The sequence below is a fragment of the Drosophila elegans genome, unplaced genomic scaffold (genome assembly GCF_018152505.1).
Source record: "Drosophila elegans isolate 14027-0461.03 unplaced genomic scaffold, ASM1815250v1 contig_208, whole genome shotgun sequence".
In the NCBI taxonomy this organism is placed as follows: Eukaryota; Metazoa; Arthropoda; class Insecta; order Diptera; family Drosophilidae; genus Drosophila; species Drosophila elegans.
Window position 1 is genome coordinate 23,543,264 of NW_024545578.1, and position 25,213 is coordinate 23,568,476.

At 36.9% G+C, this 25,213-nt stretch overlaps 5 protein-coding genes across 7 annotated transcripts in view; 2 read left to right on the forward strand and 3 right to left on the reverse strand.

Moving 5' to 3' along the window:
* Window positions 1-760: 760 nt before the first annotated feature.
* On the forward strand, window positions 761-11,304 carry LOC108143234 (protein phosphatase 1 regulatory subunit 3B). The gene is made up of 6 exons (XM_017267533.2): window positions 761-1,195; window positions 1,658-1,820; window positions 4,312-4,674; window positions 9,236-9,442; window positions 9,553-9,865; window positions 9,924-11,304. The coding sequence occupies exons 2-6, from the start codon at window positions 1,729-1,731 to the stop codon at window positions 10,098-10,100; spliced, it is 1,152 nt and encodes a 383-aa protein (XP_017123022.1). The 5' UTR covers window positions 761-1,195; window positions 1,658-1,728; the 3' UTR covers window positions 10,101-11,304.
* Window positions 11,305-12,452: 1,148 nt separating this feature from the next.
* Window positions 12,453-15,742, reverse strand: LOC108143257 (phosphate carrier protein, mitochondrial). The gene is given in 5 exon segments (XM_017267568.2): window positions 12,453-13,357; window positions 13,985-14,325; window positions 14,901-15,205; window positions 15,208-15,318; window positions 15,611-15,742. Coding segments are annotated over 4 exon segments (1,068 nt in total). The 5' UTR covers window positions 15,290-15,318; window positions 15,611-15,742; the 3' UTR covers window positions 12,453-13,017.
* A 1,975-nt stretch (window positions 15,743-17,717) lies between these two features.
* On the reverse strand, window positions 17,718-18,462 carry LOC108143188. Its single transcript, XM_017267438.2, has 2 exons — window positions 18,140-18,462; window positions 17,718-18,082 (listed from the first exon to the last, which is right to left on the reverse strand). The coding sequence occupies exons 1-2, from the start codon at window positions 18,417-18,419 to the stop codon at window positions 17,802-17,804; spliced, it is 561 nt and encodes a 186-aa protein (XP_017122927.1). The 5' UTR covers window positions 18,420-18,462; the 3' UTR covers window positions 17,718-17,801.
* Window positions 18,463-18,649: 187 nt separating this feature from the next.
* On the reverse strand, window positions 18,650-19,618 carry LOC108143172 (general odorant-binding protein 56d-like). The gene is made up of 2 exons (XM_017267417.1): window positions 19,519-19,618; window positions 18,650-19,464 (listed from the first exon to the last, which is right to left on the reverse strand). Exons 1-2 carry the CDS (start codon window positions 19,579-19,581, stop codon window positions 19,042-19,044), a joined length of 486 nt encoding a protein of 161 aa, XP_017122906.1. The 5' UTR covers window positions 19,582-19,618; the 3' UTR covers window positions 18,650-19,041.
* A 748-nt stretch (window positions 19,619-20,366) lies between these two features.
* Window positions 20,367-25,213, forward strand: part of LOC108143200 (nascent polypeptide-associated complex subunit alpha, muscle-specific form) — a 130,015-nt gene continuing 125,168 nt past the window's right edge. For 2 of the 3 annotated variants that reach the window (XM_017267453.2, XM_017267456.2), the window contains exons 1-2: window positions 20,367-20,588; window positions 23,445-23,609. The gene's annotated coding sequence lies outside the window, so the exon portion shown is untranslated. The remainder of the gene's footprint in view (window positions 20,589-23,444; window positions 23,610-25,213) is intronic. The other variant, XM_017267454.2, reaches the window with a different exon arrangement.

Genomic DNA, 25,213 nt, shown 5'->3' on the forward strand with positions numbered 1-25,213 from the left:
AGACTATAGCTAAACTACAAATACAATCACGACGAAATATCAAAATGCAATCAAAATATGCAAGCCACGTAGATCAGGAGACAGGAGGGAAAGAGAGGCACACCGAGAGAGCGCGGCTATTCTAGAAAGAGAGATGTGAAGGAAAACTAAAATCCGGGCACCAAATTATTTATACCCTTGCAGATACATATAACCAGAATGTGTTGACTAAATCTTTACTATAAAATTTATAGCAGACATTCACCCGATCTTTCCGTTTCAACTTGTACCTTACATTGACCTTGAACCCTACAATTAACAGTTACAGGAACCGTACTCTGAGTAGGGCAAAATTGACCGGTGGTATGATAACAGCTTAAGGATGCATTACCAGCATTACAAAATTAAATTTGAACTTTTAATTTACTAAAATTCTTATAATGACAACCATACTTCGAAATTAGGTCTGAAAGTAAATCTGCGAGAAGTAAAGTTTAATTCTCCCAAAAATGTACTAAGCAGTGAAATGTATGATGCAAATCATGCCATTAAAATATATTATTAAATTAAAACCAAACCGGTTTCGTTATTTAAATACACTGCCGACTGAGTTTCCTTCTGCAATCACCTTTAATTTATAAGTCCCGAAACTTATATTTTTCCTGCATAACAAACATTGGGAAAAAAAACAACTATACCTTTTGAAAGGGTGTAGAAACACCCACTCTCTCGCTCTCTTCGCCGATCGCCGGGAAGTCTTAACGGCAAGTTGCAGCAACAAACATTTTCATTCGTTTTCACAGCGCTGAAGCGTACGGTTCATAGGAGGAACGGAACGGAGTGGAACGATACGGAACGGGGAACGCGTCGGAAACTAGTTGCTATTTTTTGTCCGTGCTAAAAAAAAAAAAATCACAAAAAAAATAGTAACACTTAAGTAAAGTCCGCGAAAAATCAATTCAAAATCGTTCGTCGTTTTGTGCCTGTGACCACCAAAGTGCCCGATCGGAAGATTTTAATAAATTCAATTAAAGTCCCGTCGCAAAGATCGTTTTCATTGTCTGACGCACACGCGTGATGCACAAATGAAAAAGTAAAAAAATATAATAAAAGAAAGATCACAGAAAAAAAGAAAAAGTGATTGACTGCACAAGAAAAGAAAAGTTCCTTACCTCCTAAAGCGAAGCGAAAAACAGAGAGGAGATAACAACTAACGGTTAGTTGCGAACTTCAGAACGAAACATAAACAAAAGTTATTGTATAATTAATTCGTATATTTTATAGTAATTAAAAATATCAGAGGGGTATTTTTACCACAGCTTTAATGATATCTTCATAATTCACTAAAATATTTTTAAAACCTTGTTTCGATTTCATTTAATAAGATATTTTTATGAATTCGGACCAAACCAATAACATTTCGAATGACATTAAAAAATAGATGTGGATCTTACTATGGAATTAGTGTTGCTATACACATGTGTGCACATCATTAAAACTGATTCCACCTGAGATTAGCAATCAACACAAAAACACATAAAATATATAATCCAATTTTTTTTTCACATATTGCTTTTCTATTACATATTACATTCCAATTAAAGTGCATTTATTGCCGCTTTGCTGCGCTTCAATTAAAAACAAAAACAAATCGTTTATTTTCTATATATTTTCACAGGGGCTTCCACACATAAAGTTCCTTGTTTGAAGTGATCATTGTAATCAGCGCAGATCGAAGCCACATATAAAATGATTTCACACAGTCCGCCCATATTCAGTCACAGTCCACCCGTTAGTTTTCTGGCGGACTTCATGAGCGGACATCAGCGTCAATCGTTAAAGTAAGTTTAAAATTAAAAAATTAAAAAATATATATACATAAATAAATAGTCCCAATTGGACTAATTTAATACTTGATTTATTTAAGTGAACTTAATAGTTTCGGCAGCCAGTCAAATGAAATTTAATTAACAAAAATCATTTAAGGAGTTTGCATTTAAAATAGATACCTTAGGTGTTTAAGTTTCGTTGTCACGTCTAAAATGGAATTTTTCCCCTTTTTTATCGGTTGATAAGAAGCCCGCCGCAAGCATTTTCTGATACATCTTAAAAGAATTTAAACAGCTGTGTACGTGTTAATAAAAAGAACACAAAAATGTCGATAAAATTGTCAGATTACCTGACTTAAAATAAAAAACATTCCGCTTCCGTTGTTTTATAAATATTGAGTGAAGTAATACAGTTAAGATACCATGTATTATTTTGAAAATGTTTTAAGAATCCCATTTTCTAATTATCTAAACTTTCAATAGGCAATATACATTTCCAAATAGCCAAACACAACCTACATTTGCTAAATAAACAAAACAGAGAGGCACTAAACCATTAAACAAGAATGTATGAACTCCAATGTTTACAATTCTGAAATGGAAAATTCGATCTCTAATGAGGGCTGACAATATTGTTATAATTAAAACACCTGTTCCAACTGTCGTTAAGGAACATTTAAACACCTGATCAAAGGCGGGAAAAACTTGTGTTTAAAAAAAAGAATATAATCTTTTCAAGAACACAATGAATGCAGGTACTAAAAATATTCGCGCGACTAAGGCTCGTTCTTGGTTGACAACAGATTGCCGAAATATGAAATGAAAGCATTCAAGATCAAGGCAAGACAAACGGATGAACCAAAACAAACATTTCGCCAATGGTGAGGTGATCTTTTGTTGGTAGAGCCGACGGAGATTTGGAGAATCGTTCACGAGTCGGGGAGATGACGGCGAAAAATGGCTCGCTTGGCGACAAATTTGCGCGTGGCGCTTTGACGCGACTATTTTTTTCTCAGGGGCACACAAGAAACCCGAAAATTCTGACAAATTGAAGGGTAAATATCTATATATAAAAAGGGGCCGAAAGCAATTGATCCAATAAAACCAATTTGCGCGCTTCATTTGCTGCACGCGCTGCATTTAACTCATATTTGTAGTGAGAATTTTATTTTCGGGAATGATAAATATACAATAACAAAAATTCGTATAATTTATGGCAAGATGTATATGTGAGTTTTATCTAAATATAAATGTATATGTAGAGCTAAGCAAAACAAACTGGCAAAAGAAACGGGGCAAATAAACCAAATAATCAGTTAAGACTCTTGATCTTAACAGATTTTTGGCCCACAAGACGAAACCTGTAACCACGTTAAGATCTATAAATGAAACCCCTGCTGAGAGACCCTAAACTACAACATTTCTTATCGTAGCACGTGAACGGCATGCCTTCAAACACACCATAGCACTTCAAATAACTCAAGAAACTCAGTTGTTAATGCGTCAAATCACTTGAAATTTCACAGTGTGATTTAACAACTACTTATCGTGTTTTGAATGCCAGTTTACCCTAGCCCATACTAAAAATAATCGAAAACACTTTAAATTTATAAATTGCCAAATTAAGCACAAAACATGCTGATATACCGTCCAGACAGTCGTAATTGGCCGAAAAAAGTGGTGATAACAGCAGAGCAAACGGAAAAGTTCCCATAGTTAAGGCCCACGCCGAAAAGGCCGTATCAGCATGCCACCAACATATGTTCAGCATGCGAAAGTCCATGCCTCATCGATCCTTATCAAGCATTGACTTTTAGTTTTATGAATGTCTAGCCGAACAATTATGATAACTAAAAATGGGATGCGAACTGTGCCAAATGAGTAAGGCCAGCGAGTCTCTCCGAAAATACGATTTTCAGACATGACTCACCGAAGAACCCAAACAAATAGACTTCAATTAAATATTATACATTTCCCCTCGACAAACCTAAATCAAGTGGGGAGGTCGTGCGCAACTCCGCTGGGACTTATCAGCAGTGTTTCTTTATAGACAATATAAAAGTATCAGCAGAAGTATAAGTACAAATACGAGTAGTACATAGGCCTCGGAACAATGAAGGCAAACATTGAGACAGTAAAAACTTAAACCACCGCCTGTTATCAGGTCTGATTAAAGACAGCTTGGTACGTAGATGCCCAAAATAAAAGACTTATCCGAGGTACTTTCTTCTCTTTCTTTATTTTCTCGAAATAATAAAAATCACAAAAACCGGTCAAAACAATTGAAAGATAGCTAACATCTGCTGATGTTCCGAATATAGAAAGTATATATTGAAACAGTGGGGTGAGAGAAACATACGAATTGAATAAATTATTTTGCGGTATTATTCGTAATCTCTGTTGAAAAGCATCCTTCAAATAATAATAAGATTTATCCAATATTTTTAATAAATATAGATATTATTAAATAACGAACTAATTGGTTTTAATTCTGTAATTTCAGTTACAATGACGAGCCCAACAGAGCGTCTCGCTACTGCCGGCCCCAAGTGATAACCCTGGCCTCCAAAGCCATGGTCAACAACGCCTCGGCGGCGATCCAGGGCCAGAAGGCGGGTGCCACGCCCCTGGGCGTGGGAAGTCGTTCCGGACGGAGTTACCTGGAACGGATGGCCTCGGCCCCGCTGCTCACCAATCAGCCCAAGTCCTGTCTCAGCCGCAAATCCTGCCTGCACAAATCCCAGAACAGTACGGCCAGTTCCTCAAATCTCTCGCCGACGGACAGTGATGTCACGGACAGTGCCAGCCATAGCTGTGTGTGCAGCAAGGACAGCGACAGCAACGGAACCACCCACTGCGAGCTGAGGTGAGTGTGCGTTGGCGTTGACGTTGGCGATAAGATTGCATAATGGAGGTAACTCGATATGGCGACGGCAGAACGATCAAGGGGCTGTAAATGCCGAAGGGTTCAGTCACTTTGACGTCAGGCCCTCGAAGATTGTGGCGCCACACTTACTAAACCACCAGCCGAACTAGATGGGACTTTTGTGGGGCGAGAGCCTAGGTAATTGTGGTCAGAGCAGGGTGTATCAAACTTTCGGTGATTCATAAAGTATTAAAATATCAAATGAGAGGAAAATCTTGAGGAAAACTAGAGAAAGCGGAGTAACACAAGGAGTTGTAGGTATTTTGATTTGGTAACTCAATCAACTAACTTGGTAGCTTGTGGTTAAACTTGAATCCAAATCGAGGAGAGGGATTATAAGGCTTGGCATTAAATGGGTGGAAAATAAAAGTAGTATGGACAAACCAATGAAATAGGGAAAATATTACTATATTTAAGATAATAAAATTGTATCGAACATTAAAATGTAATACGATAGAAGTTAATTTTTAAAACCATCAAAACATATGTGAGCTAAAGCAATCAACAGATTTAAGATCATTTCTAAACTTATAACCATTCCGAAAAACCGTCAAAAGGCCATTTCCGCTCGATCATTTTATAAACAAAAATTAATCGTTTATAAGGCATTTACGATATTTCAAGTAAAGGGAACAAGAAAATCTGTTGGCAGTCGAACAACTTTCCCACAGACGTCATAGCCGAGCACATGTCATTTGGTAAATACGAAGTGAAAGCAAATTGCATACAGTCGCCAGGCTGAATACATGCAATAATATCATAAAATATACTCGATAATATACTTAAGCTATATTTAAGAACGTGCAGTTTCACAAAAACAAAATATAAATTATCTAAATGACTGTACAACCTGCCAAAATAAAAACACGCCACTGCATTTTGAGTCGAGTGGCTTTGTCTAGTATGTATATCTGAGATAAAAAACCGCACATATTAAGACTCAAATCGGAATAGACTGGCATTTAGTATAGGCCCCAGCAGCAAGGCGCCAATATTTTCGTTTTCCCTCTCCATTTATCGGCTATTTATAGGGAACACATTACCTTTTCATATGCAGTCCATGAGAACATTTGGGTTATCGATGTCTCGCAGATATTTTATGAATATATTTCGCTTTCGACGGGCCCTAGAAAAGTTTTCCTTCTTTGCACTTGAATCTGACATTTTGAAAAATGCCTAAAAATACACACGCCACGAGATAGAGAAAATAATTTATACATACACTTGCGTCAAAGGCGAGCACTATTTCTATTTGGGCAATGTCTAGACGGACATCGGGCTTAAAGCTTCACGGCTTCTCAAAGCGAATGCAATTACCCGTAATATTATCAATGTAAACCAGACGCGTGCTTGTTGCTGTTGTATTTCGTGTATATTTTGTGGTTGCGTATTTTATATGCCTTGTTTTATCAGTTACGGCATCCACTGAGAGAAATATAAAATTTATGGGAGAAAAGATTTTTGATTTGTTTATAAAATGATCACTTAAGAAACCTAAATAAAATCATAGATTAAATATATTCTCTGGCTCTGTTTCATATTTTAAAAAGTATATTTTTCAAAACAATGACAATTCCAATAGAATCATTTTTAACAGCAATTTATTAAATTCCAAAGATAAATAAAAGAGAATCTTTTTAAAAGCCACAATGGTAATGCATCGGAAACTCATTTATAATCTTTGAAAACTGTCCGCATGTCAATTATTAAGACCTTCTGCCCCTCATCCTCCAATCACATTTGACAGCCTATGAAAAAGCTTTCTTCTTTCTTAATTAGCCTCCCCAAAAATCATCAAGATCAACCACAAAAACGACGCGGACGGGTCACGCCAAGGCCAAAGAATTATTAGACCAGAAGCGTGATCGCTCTCAAGCGAAAGGCGTCATTTTATTAAATACACATTTTTTCGGGTGTAACGTAACTAAAAATATTTCAACATTACACGCCTCGGAATACAGATGCACACAATCTTAAGGTTATATATATGGATGGGGAGACATTTCCAATGTTCATGCTAAGATCACGTGAATCGATCAGAAATGTGGGCTGGGGCAGATGCGTCTGCTGTAAAAATGTTGGCGCACCGACATCCGAAAAATGTATGGGAATTTCGTAATTTTCCCTTTTATTTTAAATTCATTTTATTGGTCGGAAATAGAAAGTAATTAAGAAAATCAACATCCCCAACAAATGTTCCACTAAAAACTATTTTCAGTCTTTTACAATTGGACTTTGGAAGTGCGTAGGGTAAATTTCCGAAAAGTCTAAGAGTGAGGAAATTCTGTTGGAGGAAGTGAAATAGAAAACCTGAAAATTTGGCGACATAAAGGTCGGAAATACCTTGAATAAATGTATAAAAAAAAATAGTCCAGTTGTAAGGTCAACTAGAATGTCATCAAACAGAACTGATGTAAAAATTGAACAGGTCTTGGCAAAGTATTTTCGGACAGGTTATTGACTTTGGAAAATGGAGGGACTTGAGCAAGGCCATTAGATTGAAAACTTAGGAAATTAAAAAGTATTTTAAGACATCATTTTCATTTACATGAAATGTTTCGGATTTTAAAGAGCCCTTTTGATGGAGCCAAAACTTGTTTCTCCCGCCCCATCAACGAACTTAATGTGGCTCGCATATTGAGGAGCTTACAAATTTATGGTCTTGTTGTAAACCGGACCCTCAAAAATAAATGCGGTCCGTAATGCATACGGAATTGTGGTTAAACAAATGCAGTTGATAACCCAAACTCGTTTCCCTTGGAGAAAATGTAAGCCAAAGTGGGGAAAACGAATGGAAATTCAAATGAATATTTTATACTTTTCGTCTGATCTCTTTCATAGTTGACACGTTTCAGGAAAGTGGTCGAGAAAATACAAGCAAAAATAAAAAAAACGAGTCCCGGCTGCGGGCTCCGATTTCTGGTTGGTCTGCTGGGCGTTGAGGCCCACACACCAGATAAGCGATCGCCTCGAAAAGAAACCTGTTGAAGAAAATGCAGCAACAGCAGGCGCACAGCGATCATGCCCTCGATGCGTGATCGTCGATAGTCGTTTCGATCCAATCCGATTCGAAGTGAGTCGGGTGGTGCGATCTCCGGCAGTTCAGCCGGCGTTCAATAAACAGAGAGCCAGCCTGGCAATAGCCATAGCCATAGCCATAGCCAGTGCAATTGTTGGCTATTTGTCTTTGCCATATATATTTAGCACTCGAAACGGTTCCCCGGACTCTCCTCCAATTTGCAGACCAAATAAATTCTGCTCTGTGTGGGGGGCACTCAGTCGTAGGTTCGCTCTAACTGACGGAAACTTTTCAATTTCTCAGCGTTAGTCGGTTTATTTTGGTTTGACAACAGCGAAACCCCATAAAAAAGCGAGCCCCTAACCACGCTGATTAGCCAAAATTAGTCGCCGTATCTTATCGATTTTATGGCCAACTTTCTCAATAGAATAGTAAAACACTTAATATGGTAAAACTTTATTTTTAGAGTGGCAATTCAACAATAATAAGGTTAATAGAGACAAAAGCTCTACATAAATCTTAAATAAGAAAGATAATTTATTAGAACTGAAGGACTGTATACATTTAAATACAGACTTAGATATTCTACAGCGGGTAAAATAGGAAATAAAATAAATATATGTGTCATCACACTTTATAATCAATATCTTAAACAGAAGTGTACAATACTTTATTATACAATATATTTAACATACTCTATACAACAATGAATTCCATCGGATTTCAGTAATTTTTCAAAGACCAAGAATTTTTTTCTGTCCGCGTGGTCAGTTCCATAATTTCTGAAATTTTATTTGGATATTTCCTACATTTTGAATCACGAGTTATCCTATATATCTTAGTGAGGCGTGTGTTTATTTACATTTAAGCCAAAGACTCGTGGGAAGAGTCGCGCAATAAAAAAAGCAAAATGAAAGGCAAAGCGAAAAGTAGGCGTGTCTTACATATAGATTAAGGCAAATCTTTGGCAAAATCGTACGTGACTGCTAAAAATATAATATAAAAAAAAGAATACACAAAACACATGACGCAGGGAATTTTTCGGGAACCTCAATTATTAAAGGAATAAAATGCTTCGCAAGAAAAAGAAATCATACGGGGAGAAAAAAAATTGTATTAAGATACATGCCAATTTTTAGACGTTATTAAATCAATGCAACTTAATACAAATCTTTCCATCTGAAAGGAGCCTTAAAAAACGCACATAAAAAATGCATTTGGCAACGGCGCAGTAAGCTAAACTAAAAGTCAAAACAAACCAATTAAATCAAACTGTTGAGCATAAAAATAGAAATCTGCTCAGAGAAAGAGCAGAGTCAATGACCACGGAGTAATGAAATACATCTTTCCAAATGGGGGGGTCAAGTCAAACTGATAAAGCCCGTGTCAAATCTACGATTACTAATATATTTTAATAACGAACAATTAAATTATATTATACTGTGATGTACTCAATGGATGGCATTTCTTTTTTTTTTGCAGCCGTGGCCCCAAAAAGCATGTGATCTTTGCCGATGATGAGGGTCTATCGCTAACCGAGGTTCGTGTGATGTCCGAACCCTCGAATGTGCCGCCCTACTGGAGCATGAAGTTCTTGGAGCAGATAACACAGGGCCTGGTTAGTCCACATCCGCCAGATCAGTGGACAGTGGATTTCAAGCAGCCGGCATCAGACTATCTATCATTCAGGTGAGTTAAAGGATCATTGAGCTTGTGCAACTTTAAATAAACTTGTTGTTTATTTAAACAGCTAACTATATTGTTACTTCAACTATATCCAATCTTGTTGTTTTTCACAGACAAAAGATAGACAGGGACTTTGTTTCCCTGGAGAATGTGATCGTTAAGGACGAGGAGTCGATTGTGGTGGGCACCATCAAGGTGAAGAACATCGACTTCCAGAAGGAGATTATAGTTCGTGTGACCTGGGATGATTGGAAGAACCAGCAGGATATCTTTTGCACATTTGCCAGGGCCTATGGACCGACTACTTGTGCCCACGTAGTCTTCGATACATTCTCCTTCAAGATCACCTTGCCGCCATCCTCCAAGCGCCTGGAATTCTGCATCTGCTATCGCACAAATGAAACAGAATATTGGGACAACAATGATGTGAGTTCAGCACCAAAATTATTTGCAATTCTCCTATAAAAGTTGCATCGATTTACAGGGTAAAAACTACACCATCAGCAAGCGATCGCCCTTTTATTACAACGCCTTGTCGCCCTACGACAAGGGCCAGAATCGCAACTCGAGCCAGCAATTAAGGTCCACCCTGACCGATGCCTTGGCCAAGGTGCAGGATCAAAATGGCTGGCACCAGGAGCCACATACGCCGTACTGGTAGAATCGCCTGGGGACAGAAGTGGATTTTCCTGACCCAAGCGGTTGAATTAAGTTTCTCATTTAGGCCACATGAACAGAAAGAACGAGGACTGGAACAGATTTAAAATTGATGTACTGTTTTAGTGACAGAGAGAGAGAGAGTCCACAAGATTTTACCACTAACGAAACTTTTTGACTTAAGCTTATACCTGGTACAAATATCCCAATGTAAAAGTGCCATTGACTTGAGGGTTCCTCAACGATAAATGAGATAGGGGGCTTATAACTACTTCTACTAAGCAAAAGCCCGAATTTGTGTTGTTTTTGATCAACTCGATGGAATTTCAAAATCCCAATTTTTATGTATGACCTTTTAAAATGTTTTATGTTTGATTGTAAAGAATTTTTGGAAAAAGCTAGATCTATATGTTTACCTGTATGCCTGTGTGATTGTCTACATCTATATAACTGATATTAGAATTATGTAAACTTAAAATGAAAAACCCCATAAACATGAAAGGAGATGAGTTTTGAGGCGTGAAGCATCCAAGCAAACCATTGTTTCGAAATTTTCTGCAATTGCAAAATAAAGAAAACAAAAGCAAACAACAGCAAAAACACACATTATGAAACCACTCAAGAAAAACAACAAAAATTGTAGCCCCTAAGTTTATTCGTTTTATAATTTTCATTTTCTATTCTTTTCATTTAATTATATAATTATTTCTTTTTGGTTATTTGAAACGCTAAGACTGAAATGGCTTGTTATGGAGAAGAAAACACGTCCTGCAATATATTATATAATAAAATAAAAATAAAAACAAAAACAACAAACCGCATCATCACATAACAGACAACAAAGCTATTTGTCCTCATTGTTCTGTGTGATCCAGATCCCGACTATACACGATATACACACCTAACTAGATTTAAGTGATTTGTACATACAGAAGCAAAAGCAAACATTATACCAGAAAATTGCCTGTTAAATACATTTATATACATATGAACTTAGTTACGTAATGATGTCTAGTTTGTAGTCCTAGAGGTTATTTAGTTAGTAAGGCGCCCAACTGACGTATCGTGAATGAATCAACTATATATGTGCCCATATATAAAAGCGTACTCTATAATTATTTAGTTTTTACTGAATTTATGACAGAACGAGCCATTAAATTGTCTTTTTCAGCTCAATGCTCATAAACACAATAAATATTTTTGAAAAACCCGTCGAATTTTAATTTATATGAAAGCTTGCAGTTGGTCAAATACCAGTCACATAACATGGATGAAGGTCTAGCTATTTGCCACTAAAAGAGAGAAAAATATGTATAAATGGTTTGGGACCTTCTCTGGCAGATTCCTGATGCTCATCATAAATGGTGGCAACTAGCTTTTTTCGTGCGGTTTCCTAAATTTAAAACATTTTTTGACATCTGCTTCTTTTGGGACATGTACATATGTAAATCATCCTTAAAATTGGCGACTTTGTTATTTTTTCATCGATCATCGATTTCTTACTAACATTACCCGTTTAATGGTCATTATACCCATGCATAGGGTATTATAATTTCAGTCAAAAGTTTGCAACGCAGTGAAGAAGACCCTATAAAGTATATATTCTTGGGACCATACACAGTCCGTCTGTTAATTTAAAAAAAAAATTTGTGCTTTGCAGTTTTTTGATTCTTTTAAAATACTTCTTAATACTTTAAAATACTTCAAGATGACGTTTTGGTTTATTATTTCAGAACTACGGTTATAATTTTATTAAACTCGAGCAACGATATAATATATATATATAATATATCTGCCATAGGAGCAATCGAAAAATTGAGCGAAAATCGGCATAGCTTCTCTGTTTTTAATCATATACGTATAAAATTCGAAATTTAATATTTTAAAATTATTTAGTTTTCGCAATAGTAAAAGGGTACATAAACTTTTGCTGGCCGCGTAATTAATTAATCTCTATTGTTTTTATAATAACTTAATTTCGTTCCCTTTTTTATTTTTTAACGGTTATACTAATTTTACAATAATTGCCATGGTAGTTATAATTTTTTTTTAGAATTTGTAAGAGTGTTAGAGCCATTGATACAGTGTATTTAAAATATAAATATATTTTTATAGATTCTAAAAAATCAAAAATGCGAAAACGGTTCTTTCTATAAAAACTAATGGTAATCTATTCACGATTCGATTGAAATTTCCTCATCTAGCTTATCAAAGCCCAATAAAACCCCATTTTCAATGTCAGGAACAGCATTTGTTGGTCATCGGGTTATCTTTACAAGTCTCATTATTAATCGCAGGCACGAGTACTCTATAACCGGTTCCCGACAGATAGAAAAGATTAGAAAATGCATCTTGGTTGTGTTTTTTATTTTATAATTTAATTTATTCAGAGTGCTTTCTTGGGTAGCGGGTCAGACAATTGAAACAGCATAATATCATATTCGCATGTGTGGCCTTGTGGGACGTGGGAGGGCAGCGGGGAGGGGAGTGGAGTGGAGAGCAGGGCTGGCCATCGAAGGTTCAACATACACACATACTTTCTAGCGCAAACTAGATACACATAGGGTTAAATATAGCACATAGTATTAGATTGTATATGGAATTGAATACTTTGAACTTGAGTGTAGCTTAGTTTCGTAAGACAGAATGTTTAGCGATTAAAGTAAGAAAGATTCGACTATGTAAAAGTGAGAATAAATTGCAGTGTCAGAGAAATGCGTAAGGTATTGTTCCTGGAATGTACATGTGCAATGGCACACACGCAACATTGATGTATTGTTGTGAAGAAGTCAGCATAAGGCTTTTGGCTATACAGAAATCGAAAGGTCGTTAGAAAGTAAAAGTATGTTGCTCCTGGGTCTGCCCACAATTGCGCCAACTAATCAACTCTGGCCTATAGGTAACCGTGTGGGGTGGCCCATTTAGGCCTGCTTGGCCTTCAGGCTGGCGGGCATCTCTGGTGGTGGTGGACGGGGAATGCCCAGGGCGACCTTCACACCGTCATAGATGAACCACTGCAGAGCGGTCAGAGTACCGATCATGATGATACGTGGCGTCAATCCGTTCCACATGCCGCTGAAGCCCAGCGACTTGGCCACGCTGATGGCGCTGGCTCCCTTGGCCTGGTTCAGCTTGGACACCACCACGTCGGCGGGATGCGACACCACGGCGCAGAACACACCGGCGATGTAGCCAGCGGCGAAAGTCACGATCAACTGCTCGCCCTTGGTGCAGTCGGCACGGGGCTTGGGCACCACATACCTGCGGAAGATGCAAATATTAGTATTGATTTAAATGAGGATGGATGGGTTTTGACTTTCAAATCTTTAGACTGAATTGACATGCTTAAGATTTCACAAATAATATAGTTCTATAATTCCATTTTATTATAAGTATGATTGAAAAAAATAATGTAAATATTACAAACACATTCAAAAATAAATTGGTTTACGAATGCAAAGTACTTTTAAAAGAATTAGACAAAAAATTTCTTATCAGCAAACAAGATAGAATTAAGTTTATAACTTCGTATTCTAGTGTCATAGAAACGTCAGAAATAGTTATCTGCAGACAGGAAAAAAAAAATAATTTTTCCTAAAAGTAAATTAGATAATGAAGTCTTTCAATTGGATAAGTAGAAAGAGCAACGCATCCGGCATTTTTTCTTAATCAACTTGAAACATCCGTTTCTTAAAATAAACAAATTCACATTGGTGAATTTTTTTATCCAGGCTTAAGAGCCGGCTAAAGAAAACTTTAAAAATCCCTAAAACAGTATTGGTAATGTTAATAGATAGCTCTATCAATATATGACGGATCTGAAAATCATCTTCAACTGTATGATTGACTCTAAAACAAGTGTAAATCCCCAAAGCAAATGCTACTTACTTGTAGAGCAACTCCACGGTGCGCTCGAAGCAAGCGAACTTCATCATGGTGTAGGGGATCTGTCGCATCCACAGGGGAACCAGACCCTTGTAGAAGGCGTTGACGCCCTCCTCCTTGAGCATCTTGGGCACGGCCTCGCGGAAGTTGTTGGCGAATCCGGGGATGGTCTGGATCTTGACCTTGGCGGCCTCGAATGGCGCCAGAGCGATGTCGGCGAAGAACTCGGCCGAAGCGGAAGCAGCCAGATACAAGGAGGTGCGGTACAGGTAGGCATTCTCCTCACCAATGATATCGGCGTACTTTACCTTGAACACCTCGTACAGACCGAACTTGCACAGACCCTATAGAGAACACATAAAGGCAATTTAATTGTATTCCACTTCATCATTCTAAAACCGTGATTAAACTGTCATTTAGCCTAAGTGATATTTAAAAATAATTGAATCAATACTCTAGATAAAATAATTGTTTGTAACCATGGCAACTTAATTAGCCCATGGAATAAAATGTATATCAAATAATTTGATATACATGTAGATATATTATAATAGTTATGTTTATACCCCACGCCGTTCTAAGATTGCATTCGATTGGTGTCATTTCCTGTAGATTTCTGAGATCCTTGTTGTTTCCTAACTAATTGGGAATCTAATCTGGTTTAATAGTTATAGTATATTGGTTCGGGCAACAAAATCTATGCTCTTGCATTCCGAGCACTTTTTCCCAAAGAACCCCCTTATACACTTTTATTATATATGTATATACATATATCAAAATACCGGATATCGATCTGATCACTTCTTGTATCTGTGTCGAAACCTGTAATTAGGGTCACCAGACCGAGTCACGAGTGGGGAAGCTTAATCCGCCTCCAGACAATTATGCAACCCCGTCCCACGAAAGACCCATTTCTCACCTGTGCCGAGTAGCCCAGCAGGGTGGGGAACCAGCCCTTGGCCAGTCCACGAGCACCCTCCTCCGCGACGGTGACCTTGAATCCGTGCACCAGGTTCTTGTACTTGGCCTGGTCCACCTGCAGACGGCACTTGACCAGATCCAGCGGTACCACAAAGGTGTGGGTGGTGCCGCAGCTGAGGATGCCGCCGATGCCGCACAGGGCAAAGTACTTGGAGCTGCCGAACTCGCAGGAGTCCTGCTGGTTGGCCACCGGAGCGGCGGCGGCGGCGATCTCGCGACCTTCTACCGGCTGGGGATCCACCAGGGGGCGGCGGCGTCGCATCGCACGGCCGTCAGAGGGCTGCGGAAGGGCGAGTTGCGGGCGGTTTCGAAGAAGCTGGAGAACATCTTGCTTTCTTTGTGGATACTTGGGTCGGCTGAAAGGGCACAAAAGACCGTCCATTAGTTACGTACCACACATGTGCTTTATCTAATTATATATATGTAGCTGGGCAATCAGCTGCTTCTCGCCTCTTTGGGTTACATAACGGCGTGCCCGCAGTTCCGCAGACTTACGACTCTGGATTTAACCGCAAAACGGAACAAAGCAAACGAACACGTGAATTTAGTCTATTTTCGGGGAATCCAATCGAACGTCTCGCTTACTTCGATTTCGATTTGGCACAGTCTTGTTCTTATGCAATTTTTGGCCCCGATTTTCGCACTTACTCTTCGTCAGCAACGTTTCTTGGCTCGTGGGCGGGGATTCAAAGAATGAGGGGGGCGGCTAGCGGTGGAGTAATTTCGATGCCATCATCGATTTTTCAAAATATCGGTCCTATCGATGTTTGGCAGGGATTGTCGATGTTTATCCATCCCTAACGAAACACATCTCTCTCTCTCTCTTTGTTAGTTCGACGCTTCGCTAACATTTCGCTGGAATACTCAAACCCTCCACAAGCTCGCAAATTCGCCGTTTGAGGTGGAGAAACTTAAATGCCAACACCAATGTCATCGATGTTTTCAGAATATAGGTCCCATTGGTCTTTACCCATCCCTAACGATATTTTTTTGCCACTGTTAACTTCACTTCATTTTTGGCGCCATCTGCCGGTGGCACACGCTCTAGCCGAATTTATTTCAAACATTGACATATTCCGCCAAAAACATCGAAAACATCGATTCCCGCCAACTTCGCTTGCTGCAAAGTAATTCGCTAACTGCGGGGCATGTCTCCGCTAGCTATTCATAAAAGTGGTTGATGTCTCCGCGATGCCAACGATGCAAAATCGAGGTTTTTCCGTTCTAATATTGACTTAATCAATATTTGAAAAATGGTCACACCAAACAATATTATTCCAGTTACCCATTCAAATGGCGTTGCCGGACTTAAACGGACACCAACCGAGGACACAAACCAATATAGGATAACTTTCTTCTTTCTTCATAACTTGAACTCGGTTTCTATACTTCCCAGAAGAGATCGAGATTATAAATTGTGGTAAAATCTGGTCTACAACTCAAAGCTATTGTTGCAAAAGATGGTGACTGTTGTTATGGAAGTTCGACTACTGACTTGACGTGTGTTTCTTTAAATGCACTACACTATAATACTTATTGTTAACGTAGCAGAAGGAAAATTTTTTTAATTCCATATATTATTAAATATAATAGATTTTATATACCAGTGGCCTAATAATTTAAAAGCAAAAAAACATCATGCCCAACATCAAATTTTACTCGGTAACTCTCCAGGTTGAACACATCCTCTATGCAAGGGCATTCTTATGAATTACAGAAGCTATTTAAGCACAATTGTGGATTTTTTCGTACACTGATAAAAAAAAACGTAGTTAATTTAAGTATTTTGTATTCAATTTAAATATTTTTCAATATATTATATATAAATTACTGTTTTTGTTACAAGTATAGTATGAATAATTCGACATTTTTCCCTATAGGGACCCTTGTTTAAACATTTCTTTTAGTTTTGTAGTATTCGACTGCACTACGATTCTAAGCAGATAAGCTGTTTCAAAAAGTAATTTTGAAGGATATGGCAGACAAAGGCTTTAACCATTTTTACATCAAATACGCTATTACACTCATAAGAAAAAATTTACTTTAAAAACAAGAAACTCGGCCCATTTTTGTCATCAATGGCAACCCACCATAAATTCTAGGGTACTTTTCCTAAAATAATGTTTACAATTTTCTTAATAGTAGAGAAATGTTTAAAAATGAAACATGTTTATTCAAGATGAATAAATACAAATTCAGCATGTTGAGATATATTATATATTTTGTCTATATACCACATTTTTGCAAACTAGAAATTGTGTTTTGTATTTAGAAAAAATAAAGTTTTATGGCGAATTTCTAAGGTTTAGGGTAAATTTTGTTAAGAGTGTATTTGACAAAAAAAAGGCTTAACATTTAAACTGATTTTTCGATGCAAAAATTGAAAAAAGAGATAAAATAATGTGCTTCGATTTGAAGTAAGTAACAAAATGGGCAGGCGGTTTCGGTAGGGTTTTACTATAACAATTAAAAAAATTAACGATATTCGCCGTATCTATTCCGATTTAAATGATTATTCAATCATATAGCTAAACAAATCAGCGGAAATAAAATAAAAGCACAAAAACAATGTAGAACCAGTCGTTTAGTACAATCAATCTATGTCAGCTATGAGAGTACAGTATGGTCGGGTAATTTAGATCAAGTTCATGGGAGGAAATCAGCGTTTATAAATTGTTTTTTTCTTAGTTTTAAGGGCTTAATATATGTATGTAAACTTTTTAAAATCGTAAACGATTCCGAATATGAACGAGTGTTGGATTATAAGACCATTTTAATAGAATTAGAAATCCGCAATAACCTATGATTGATGGATGTAATTTTTTTAAGTTATTTTAATTTAAGTTCTCAATCCCCAAGAGCCTGTAATTATGGTACCTTCCGATAAACTGTGAATTAATTTGTTAAACAAATGTTTTAGAATCATGAAGTGCAATGTTCTGCTATAGACTTGTCCTGATCCGGAATTTGCTTTGCACGGACAGGACTTTAAGCCTTCGTATTCCATCTTATATTTCATTCTGCAAGTGAAACAAAACTCTCCTTCGTGGTCTTTAGTTACTAAGATTTGGCAGCCGCTATCAGGGGACCAAATACAGCATATTTTTGCATCCTCACTCTCTGGAATTTTAAAGATTTTTAGAAGTTTGTTAAGTAAAAGTTGCATGCTTTCTTTACCGATGTTAATGCCGGTTGGAATGCAAACATCCAAATTGGTGGATGTTTTGGGAAAGGAATACTTTAAGTTTGTACTGTTCCTAAAATGTGGTCCTGTATAACAACTATATCCGGTGTCTTCTATACGACACATTCCTTTGTTTTCCTCCCTACAGTCCAAACACTTAAAAGTCGATGAGAAGTCAAGGCCAGACTCAGTAGCGACAGTGGACTCATTACTCGTGGTCAAATAGCTCACATTGAGTATTAAAAAAAATGTATATACACATTTAGAAAACATTTCGAAATAAATGATATAAACATTTTGAAAGAAATACAATCAATTTAACAAGATAAGAAAAGTAATCTGTGATTGGAATAAGCAAAAATCGAGTTTTAGAGATAGAGGTTTCTAATAATTATCACGCATCTCAGATGAGAAATATTTTCATGGTGAAGTAAATTAGTTTTTCCTTTATTACTTTTAACAAGTTTTCAGTTTAATAAAAATAACCGAGGAAAATATCATAATTTTGTTATAAAAAATATATTGAAATATGAACGTTTGAACAGGAAAGTATTGTTAGTTAAACATTAGGGTCTTAAGCTCACAAAAATCTTCATCAAATAAACTATATTATACATTTTACATATTGTAACCTATATATAGGCCACTACAGAAAACTTGCAGAAAGCCTTATTGTTAACGTATTTATTTTTGGGATCAAGACTGTACTTGGAGTTTTGCAATACCAGCTGTAAGACATATACCACATTTTAAAATGTTTAAAATATAATAGAAAATATCTATGTGGCTATAATGTTTTTGAATTTTTTTTAGTATTAGTATTATTATTATCAAAGAACATCTAGACTGGCTCAAATGACATACTTTAAAACATATCAAGTATTGCCTGTATTTTCTAAAGGTGCTTAACGTTTCTTAAAAAATTTTTCAAGCGACACTTTTCAAGAAGGCTCTGAAGAATTAATTTATTGAATTTACGGTTAAGTCCAGGTATTTTGTTCATTGCCCTATCGCCTGTGGCTTGGATACACTCCGATAGTTGAAAACCGACCTCACACTTTCGAGCATCCTCGATAGATCGACACTGGGTCTCTATTGCCTTTTGGTGCTCTGCGTTGTACGCATAAATATTTCCTTTTTTTATGAGGGTATCAATGTTAACCTTGCCATTTGAAACGAATCCCATCCTTTCCATAACGCAGTGCCGGGCGCACTTGTCAATTGTAGTGTCATTCTTGATTGATAAAGCTAACTTCTCTTTGTGGCAGTATTGCCCTAGCTTTTTAAAGTCATCCAAATCGGCATCTGATAAACTATACTATAATATTTGTCTTTAGTAGAATTGGCGGTTTGAGGAAGTTATTTTGGTTACCTGAACAGACGATTGAAGAAAAGCGACTGAAATATATAGTGCCATAAAAGCCTTCATATTCATCTTTAGTATTTTCTTCGGAGTTTTGTGAACTGTTAAGCTGTGCAATAACTGGGCCAAGTACAATGCTTATTATATTCTCCAAGTACTTCAATAGCTTCAGATTTCATGGTTATTAATGTGAAGTTCCTCTGAACGGTCGACTACGTACATGACGAATCGTACACAATGTTCGGAAAGGGACTTCTGTACATATCATAAAATAATAAATTAAAGAAGTTTTATAAATCTAACATATATAATTTAGTCTAATTCAATCTAATTCAAGCGATCTGGCAAAATGTTTGTACAGTCCAGAAAATATTCAGTATCACTTGTTAAGGAATACGTGGTGAAAAAGCATAACCGATTATAATAAAAAATCAATTATGATAAATTTAAAATCCATTTCAAATGTGTTACAATATACTATAATTTTAAATCCTTTATGAATTTTTTTTTTTTTAATGTGCATAGGAGGTCAATACAACTGTCTCCTGTTTTACTACACTTTATTTTATTCTTAGCTACCTTATAGTTTTTTTTATTTTTAAATGCTGTAAATATGTTAAGCGGATCGAAAGAAACTGAGTTGAGGATCTGAACTGGAAAGCTTCTGTCAGCTGATTTCCCGCGACTCTCTTTCTGAAAGCTTTAAGTCTGGTTTCCGATTTACTTTGCGCTTCTTTCTTTTACTTTGTCGCGGTCTCTGCTTTTGCTTTTGGTTTTGGCTTTGCATTTTTGTGTTTACCGGTCGTGGATTTTTGTGGAGTGGAGTTCTGTCGTCAGTTTGAGTTTGGTTCGTAGCGCGTTCGCACACGCGCGCGCTCTATAGTTTATATAAATATATTCCCATCCGATCCGATCCGATCCGAGATCCGATCTGAACCGTCTTCGTGCTTTTCGCCGCTTCTCGCTCTCTCTAATCAGTTGGAATACGTTTTGGGTCCGCGTACTTCGCGGCTAATTTCCAACTTAAAGAAGTGAAAAACAACAAAATCAGGCAAATAATTGAGTAATTAAAGTTAAACGTAAGGAGAGCTGCTCTGCCAAGTGTTTTGTGTTTGTGCGCCTTTTGTGTAACGGTCTGCTAACTGGAGCTGGATCTTAAAAATTATTACGCCAAAGTGTTTGAGTAAATTGATTGTGGAATGGCTTTGAAAGCGTAAGAGTGGATGCGATTAACTGATCGATTTGGGTTTAGTATGAGAGGAGGAAGCATAAATCGAATAGCTGTCAAGAAACTGGGATTTGCTTGCATGGTTTTTTACAAGCGGAAAAGAAAGTTTGATTTAGGAGAATCGGAAAGTGATCAAACCAGCGAATAAATAAATCATATTGAATATTTTCTATGCAGAGGAAATCACAAAAATTCGTAAATTATTATAAAGAAATAAAACTATTCGTCATCGTGTCACAGTTAAAGTAAACAATCAGCTACGCCTTTATTTAATTCTTTTCAGTGGTTTGAATTACCACCTAGTTGAAAATGTTGTTTGTTAGAAGATTTTGAAAGGTGATAAAATGATTGAAAAATAACATTGTTACCTGATAATTAAAATTGTGAACACCTTCTGAATGGTATTCCATAATGCAAACCTTAAATCAACATCAGTGATTTTCATTGCATATCGTATTTCAAATGATCTCATAAGATTATCTCATTTTTATAAGCGATAAATAGCAGTTTAACAACCAATGGGAAAGTCTTAATATTTGAACCTGGCTATTAAAGATTGCTCTTCAGGGGCCAACATTTTTTTAAATTAATCAAAATAATCAATTAATATAGTTATTTAGAATAAATAAATCTCAAGGCTCGTAATTAAAAATTGTTAATTCTTTCATTTTTAATTAAATAACTCAAATACCAATAATGGAATTTCACAAAATAAGTATTAATTCAACTGTGTAACATAAAGAAAGCTGTAATTTTCCCCATGACCCTCAATTATTCAGTGGATAAGTTTCCTTCTTAAAAAAAAAATCATTAAATTTCTTCATCCAACAAAGAAAGGTAATTCCTTAAAAAAATACAAAACTAATCAACAGCAGTTGCGACTAGTTAACCAGCAGCCGAAATTGGCAACTTCCTTCGGTTGGGCGCCAAGTCATTAGCTGCCACCCTGCCCCCCCAACCCCTCCTCCCGTTTACCCCCTTCCCCCTCGTGGGGGCCCACTCAGAGTACCGCTATGACTAGACAGGCCTTGTCCATACATTTCTTTATTTTTTTCGCATACGAATATATGCAGCCATTAGCCACCGCATCAACAAACGAGACGCCACAAACACACTCTGATCTTTAAAGGCACATACAGATATTCAAAGGGGGATCAAGGGGAAATTGAAGGGGAAGGGATTCGGTGACGTTTGCTTTGGGGGCCCCTTCACTTTTTGTTGTTGCACAGAAAAAAAATGTTATGACTTGCAGATATAACACTACCTTAAAATTCTTAGGAGTATCAAGCTTTTTTAAGGGCCCCATCCTTTCATTAGTGGACATTTGTTGGTCAACTTTATGTACTTGTATTATTTTTTGCAAGAGTCGATTACAAAATTTAATTTTTTATAGTTATAAAAGTAAAAAAAAGCATTTTGTTGAATATATATAACTTATATAAAGTATTTAAGGCTTCTATCTCTGATTAGATGACGGGCCTTTTTTGAACCAAAACTCAAATTTTATGAATTGTTTAGAGAGAACAAGATTTCATAAACGATATGGCAAAATAAATGCATTTAAAATATTTAATTAAATAGAAAATTTATTTTGAAATATATGTGTTTTTTGTATAATCAAATAAATAACAATAAAAGTAATAGGCTTCCCAAATTTACATTTTGAAGTTGTTGTCGATAAATTATTTTTCGTCGTGCTGGTCGTTGTTTTTTCGTGGTCGGATGAAAAAGTTGCCGCGGCAAGTGCAATTCGCGGTTCGCCGTCCGCGATTCGCATTCCGCTGGCCGAAAGTATCTTTGGAGTTTTGCATCTTGTGGATGTCTGCCGCGCTTAACTGTAAATTGAGGCATGTGCCTCACTCTCTCTCTCTCTCTGTCTTTCTGTCTTTCCTTCTGTATATGTGCGCTCTCTTTTGTCTGTCAAGTTCAATGTGCGTTGACAATTTTCCATTTTCAAATGGGCGACGTTTTCCACTTTGATTGTTTTTTTTTTTTTTTGTTTGCTGCCGCCGCTTCTTGTACTTTCACACACACTGGGCATCCATTGTGGCTGCGCAACTGTGCGTGTATTTTAATTTATTTTAAATCGAACGGCAATTTGAATTTAAGCCAAAGCCGAATAAAAAAGCAAGAGGTAGTGAGGTTTTTTGCGCATTCAACCCGGAACTCAAGGTATGGCAGAGTACCCGAAATCAGACAGTCGCCCTGCCGATCGAGTCGTGTGTGGATGTTTTCCAGGCAATGTATCTACGAATATCACTCCATCCTCATCGCAAACGCAGTGCATAAATCAGCGACGGAAAGAAGAAAAAATCTCCGCTTCGTTTTTTGTTAGTTTTGTGAAAGCGCAAGTCGTAGCGTAATTTTTACACTTTTACCAAAGAGAAAGAAGACGGAAAGATACATAGATACATAGATACTCTTTACATACGGCTCATAAGCATCTTTTCTCTATTACCCACCCGACATACACGATTCGTTTGCCGTTGTTTGTCTTTAAGCCGCTTAATTGAAAGTCTTGGCCTGACTTATGACTCGTTGGAAAAGCCAACAGTAAGGAGAAGACTTCGAGTTGCTAAACGCTTTTCCAGCTGGGCCAGAGTGAAACCGCGGTAGCGATCAAAAATAACATTTTATTGATAGCAGTGGGCTTGGCAAAGGGAAAGCTTTCAAAACTTTAACCAGAAGTTCTCAACGGTTTTTATAGTGCAGTAAACTCAACTTAATGAAACTAAAGTGATTATAACATGCAAGCAATTTGAAAATCTAATAAAGTGCTCAGGCCAAATCTGTCAATGTTATTGTTTGCCTATCTGTGCATGTGCTCAAAAATCAACCGATCAAACTGAATCCACAGCAGACAACCAACAAGGTAAGATAAATTTAATGTAAATATTCTTTGCCCGTTTTAGTTTTTATTTATTTTTGCATATCCATTTGTTAACTCGTTTGCGATGTCTATTAACGGCATTCATCGCCCCGGGATGTGAGCTCATCTCGCATCTAAATGATATTATTCTCTGTCCGAAACTTGTTCGGTGATTCATTTTTCACAGCTCTGTTTCTTGATTTGTTTATTTACAGTTGTGGTATCTGTTCGCTTTGCATATTTTGGCATGCAATACAGACACGTTCAAATATTTAAACAGTTAACCGTTTCGGCTTAGTTTGTTTAACATTCCGTCGAGGTTTTGCCATTGTTGTTAACTTTCCAAGTCGTTGCACATCTTTTCCCCCACCTGCCAAGCCCAATGTCAAGGTTGCCATTGTTGATGTTTTAAGTAAAATAAAAAATAAAATCAGCTATGAAATGTGCGAGTAGCCGGCTTATTGCCAATTGTCTGCCGCTAATTGGAGCTCAACACTTCTCAAGTGGAACGAGCGCCTGTCGTATCGCTCTTTTTTTCGTATAATTTGTAATTGCTTCGTTTTTCGGACAAGCTAAAAGATATTTTACAAAAATAAATTAAGTGTGGCGAGCAATTAGTTGAGTTTTAAGCTGGCTATTTACAAAACGTGGGCAGATTAATGACCGTCGATGGAGATGTGAAGATGAACGTGAGCTAGGGATCGTCGGAAGATTTAGCCGGTATTTTTTGGTTGACTATTTAGCAAAAAAAAAATTAAGAGATTTTAAATTATTTTATGGTGATAACGTTTTAGGTACCGAGACTGTCTTGTATAAATGGAAATAAGTCAAAACCACATGTTATTCAAATCCTCAGTAACTTTGTTCGCACAGACAATAACAAATGGGAAATATTTACTAAGCCCGGTTTCCATTTTTACTTAGTTAAAATCTCAAAAGCTAATAGACCCTGAGCTAGTGCCGAAATCTAAATTATGACCAAAAATACAAAAAATATAAATAAATGCCATCATCAATTTTCAAGGTTATGATTAAGTATCGATAATTGTGTCAACGGCCATCAAGAAACGCATCTATCAACATCTGATGAAACCGCGCGACTTAAATATATTATTTAGCATACAAAAGTCCACGAAATTGCTGGTCAATTAATAAGTCATTAGGGCAAAGTTTTAGTTCCAGCCCAGAGCAAAGAATTCTAACATTTATCAATACCGTTCGCTATTCTTTTGGGTTTCTTTCTCTAGGAATTTTGGCCCAGAGCAAAGATGCGGAACCGTTAAGCGTTTCACCTGAAGCAAGTCACAGCAAAGCGAAGGGAGAGAAACTGTCTTAAATTTGACTTTTTAATGTTTATAAAACATTTTTTACGAGTCTTTTATGTGTGAAAATTACGCAGAAGGGCATACAAATAAACGAGACCACGGGCTGTAGAACAGTTAGCCAGAAGGCAGGTGCACAGCCAAGTTAATATAATACGTCATTACGGGAGCTCCATCTGTACCTACATACTTACCATTTTTTCTCCAACTCCCTTTTTGAGTCCCCCAACAGTGCACTTATAGAAATAACCGAGATTGGTCTATATTATAGATTAGACTTATAAA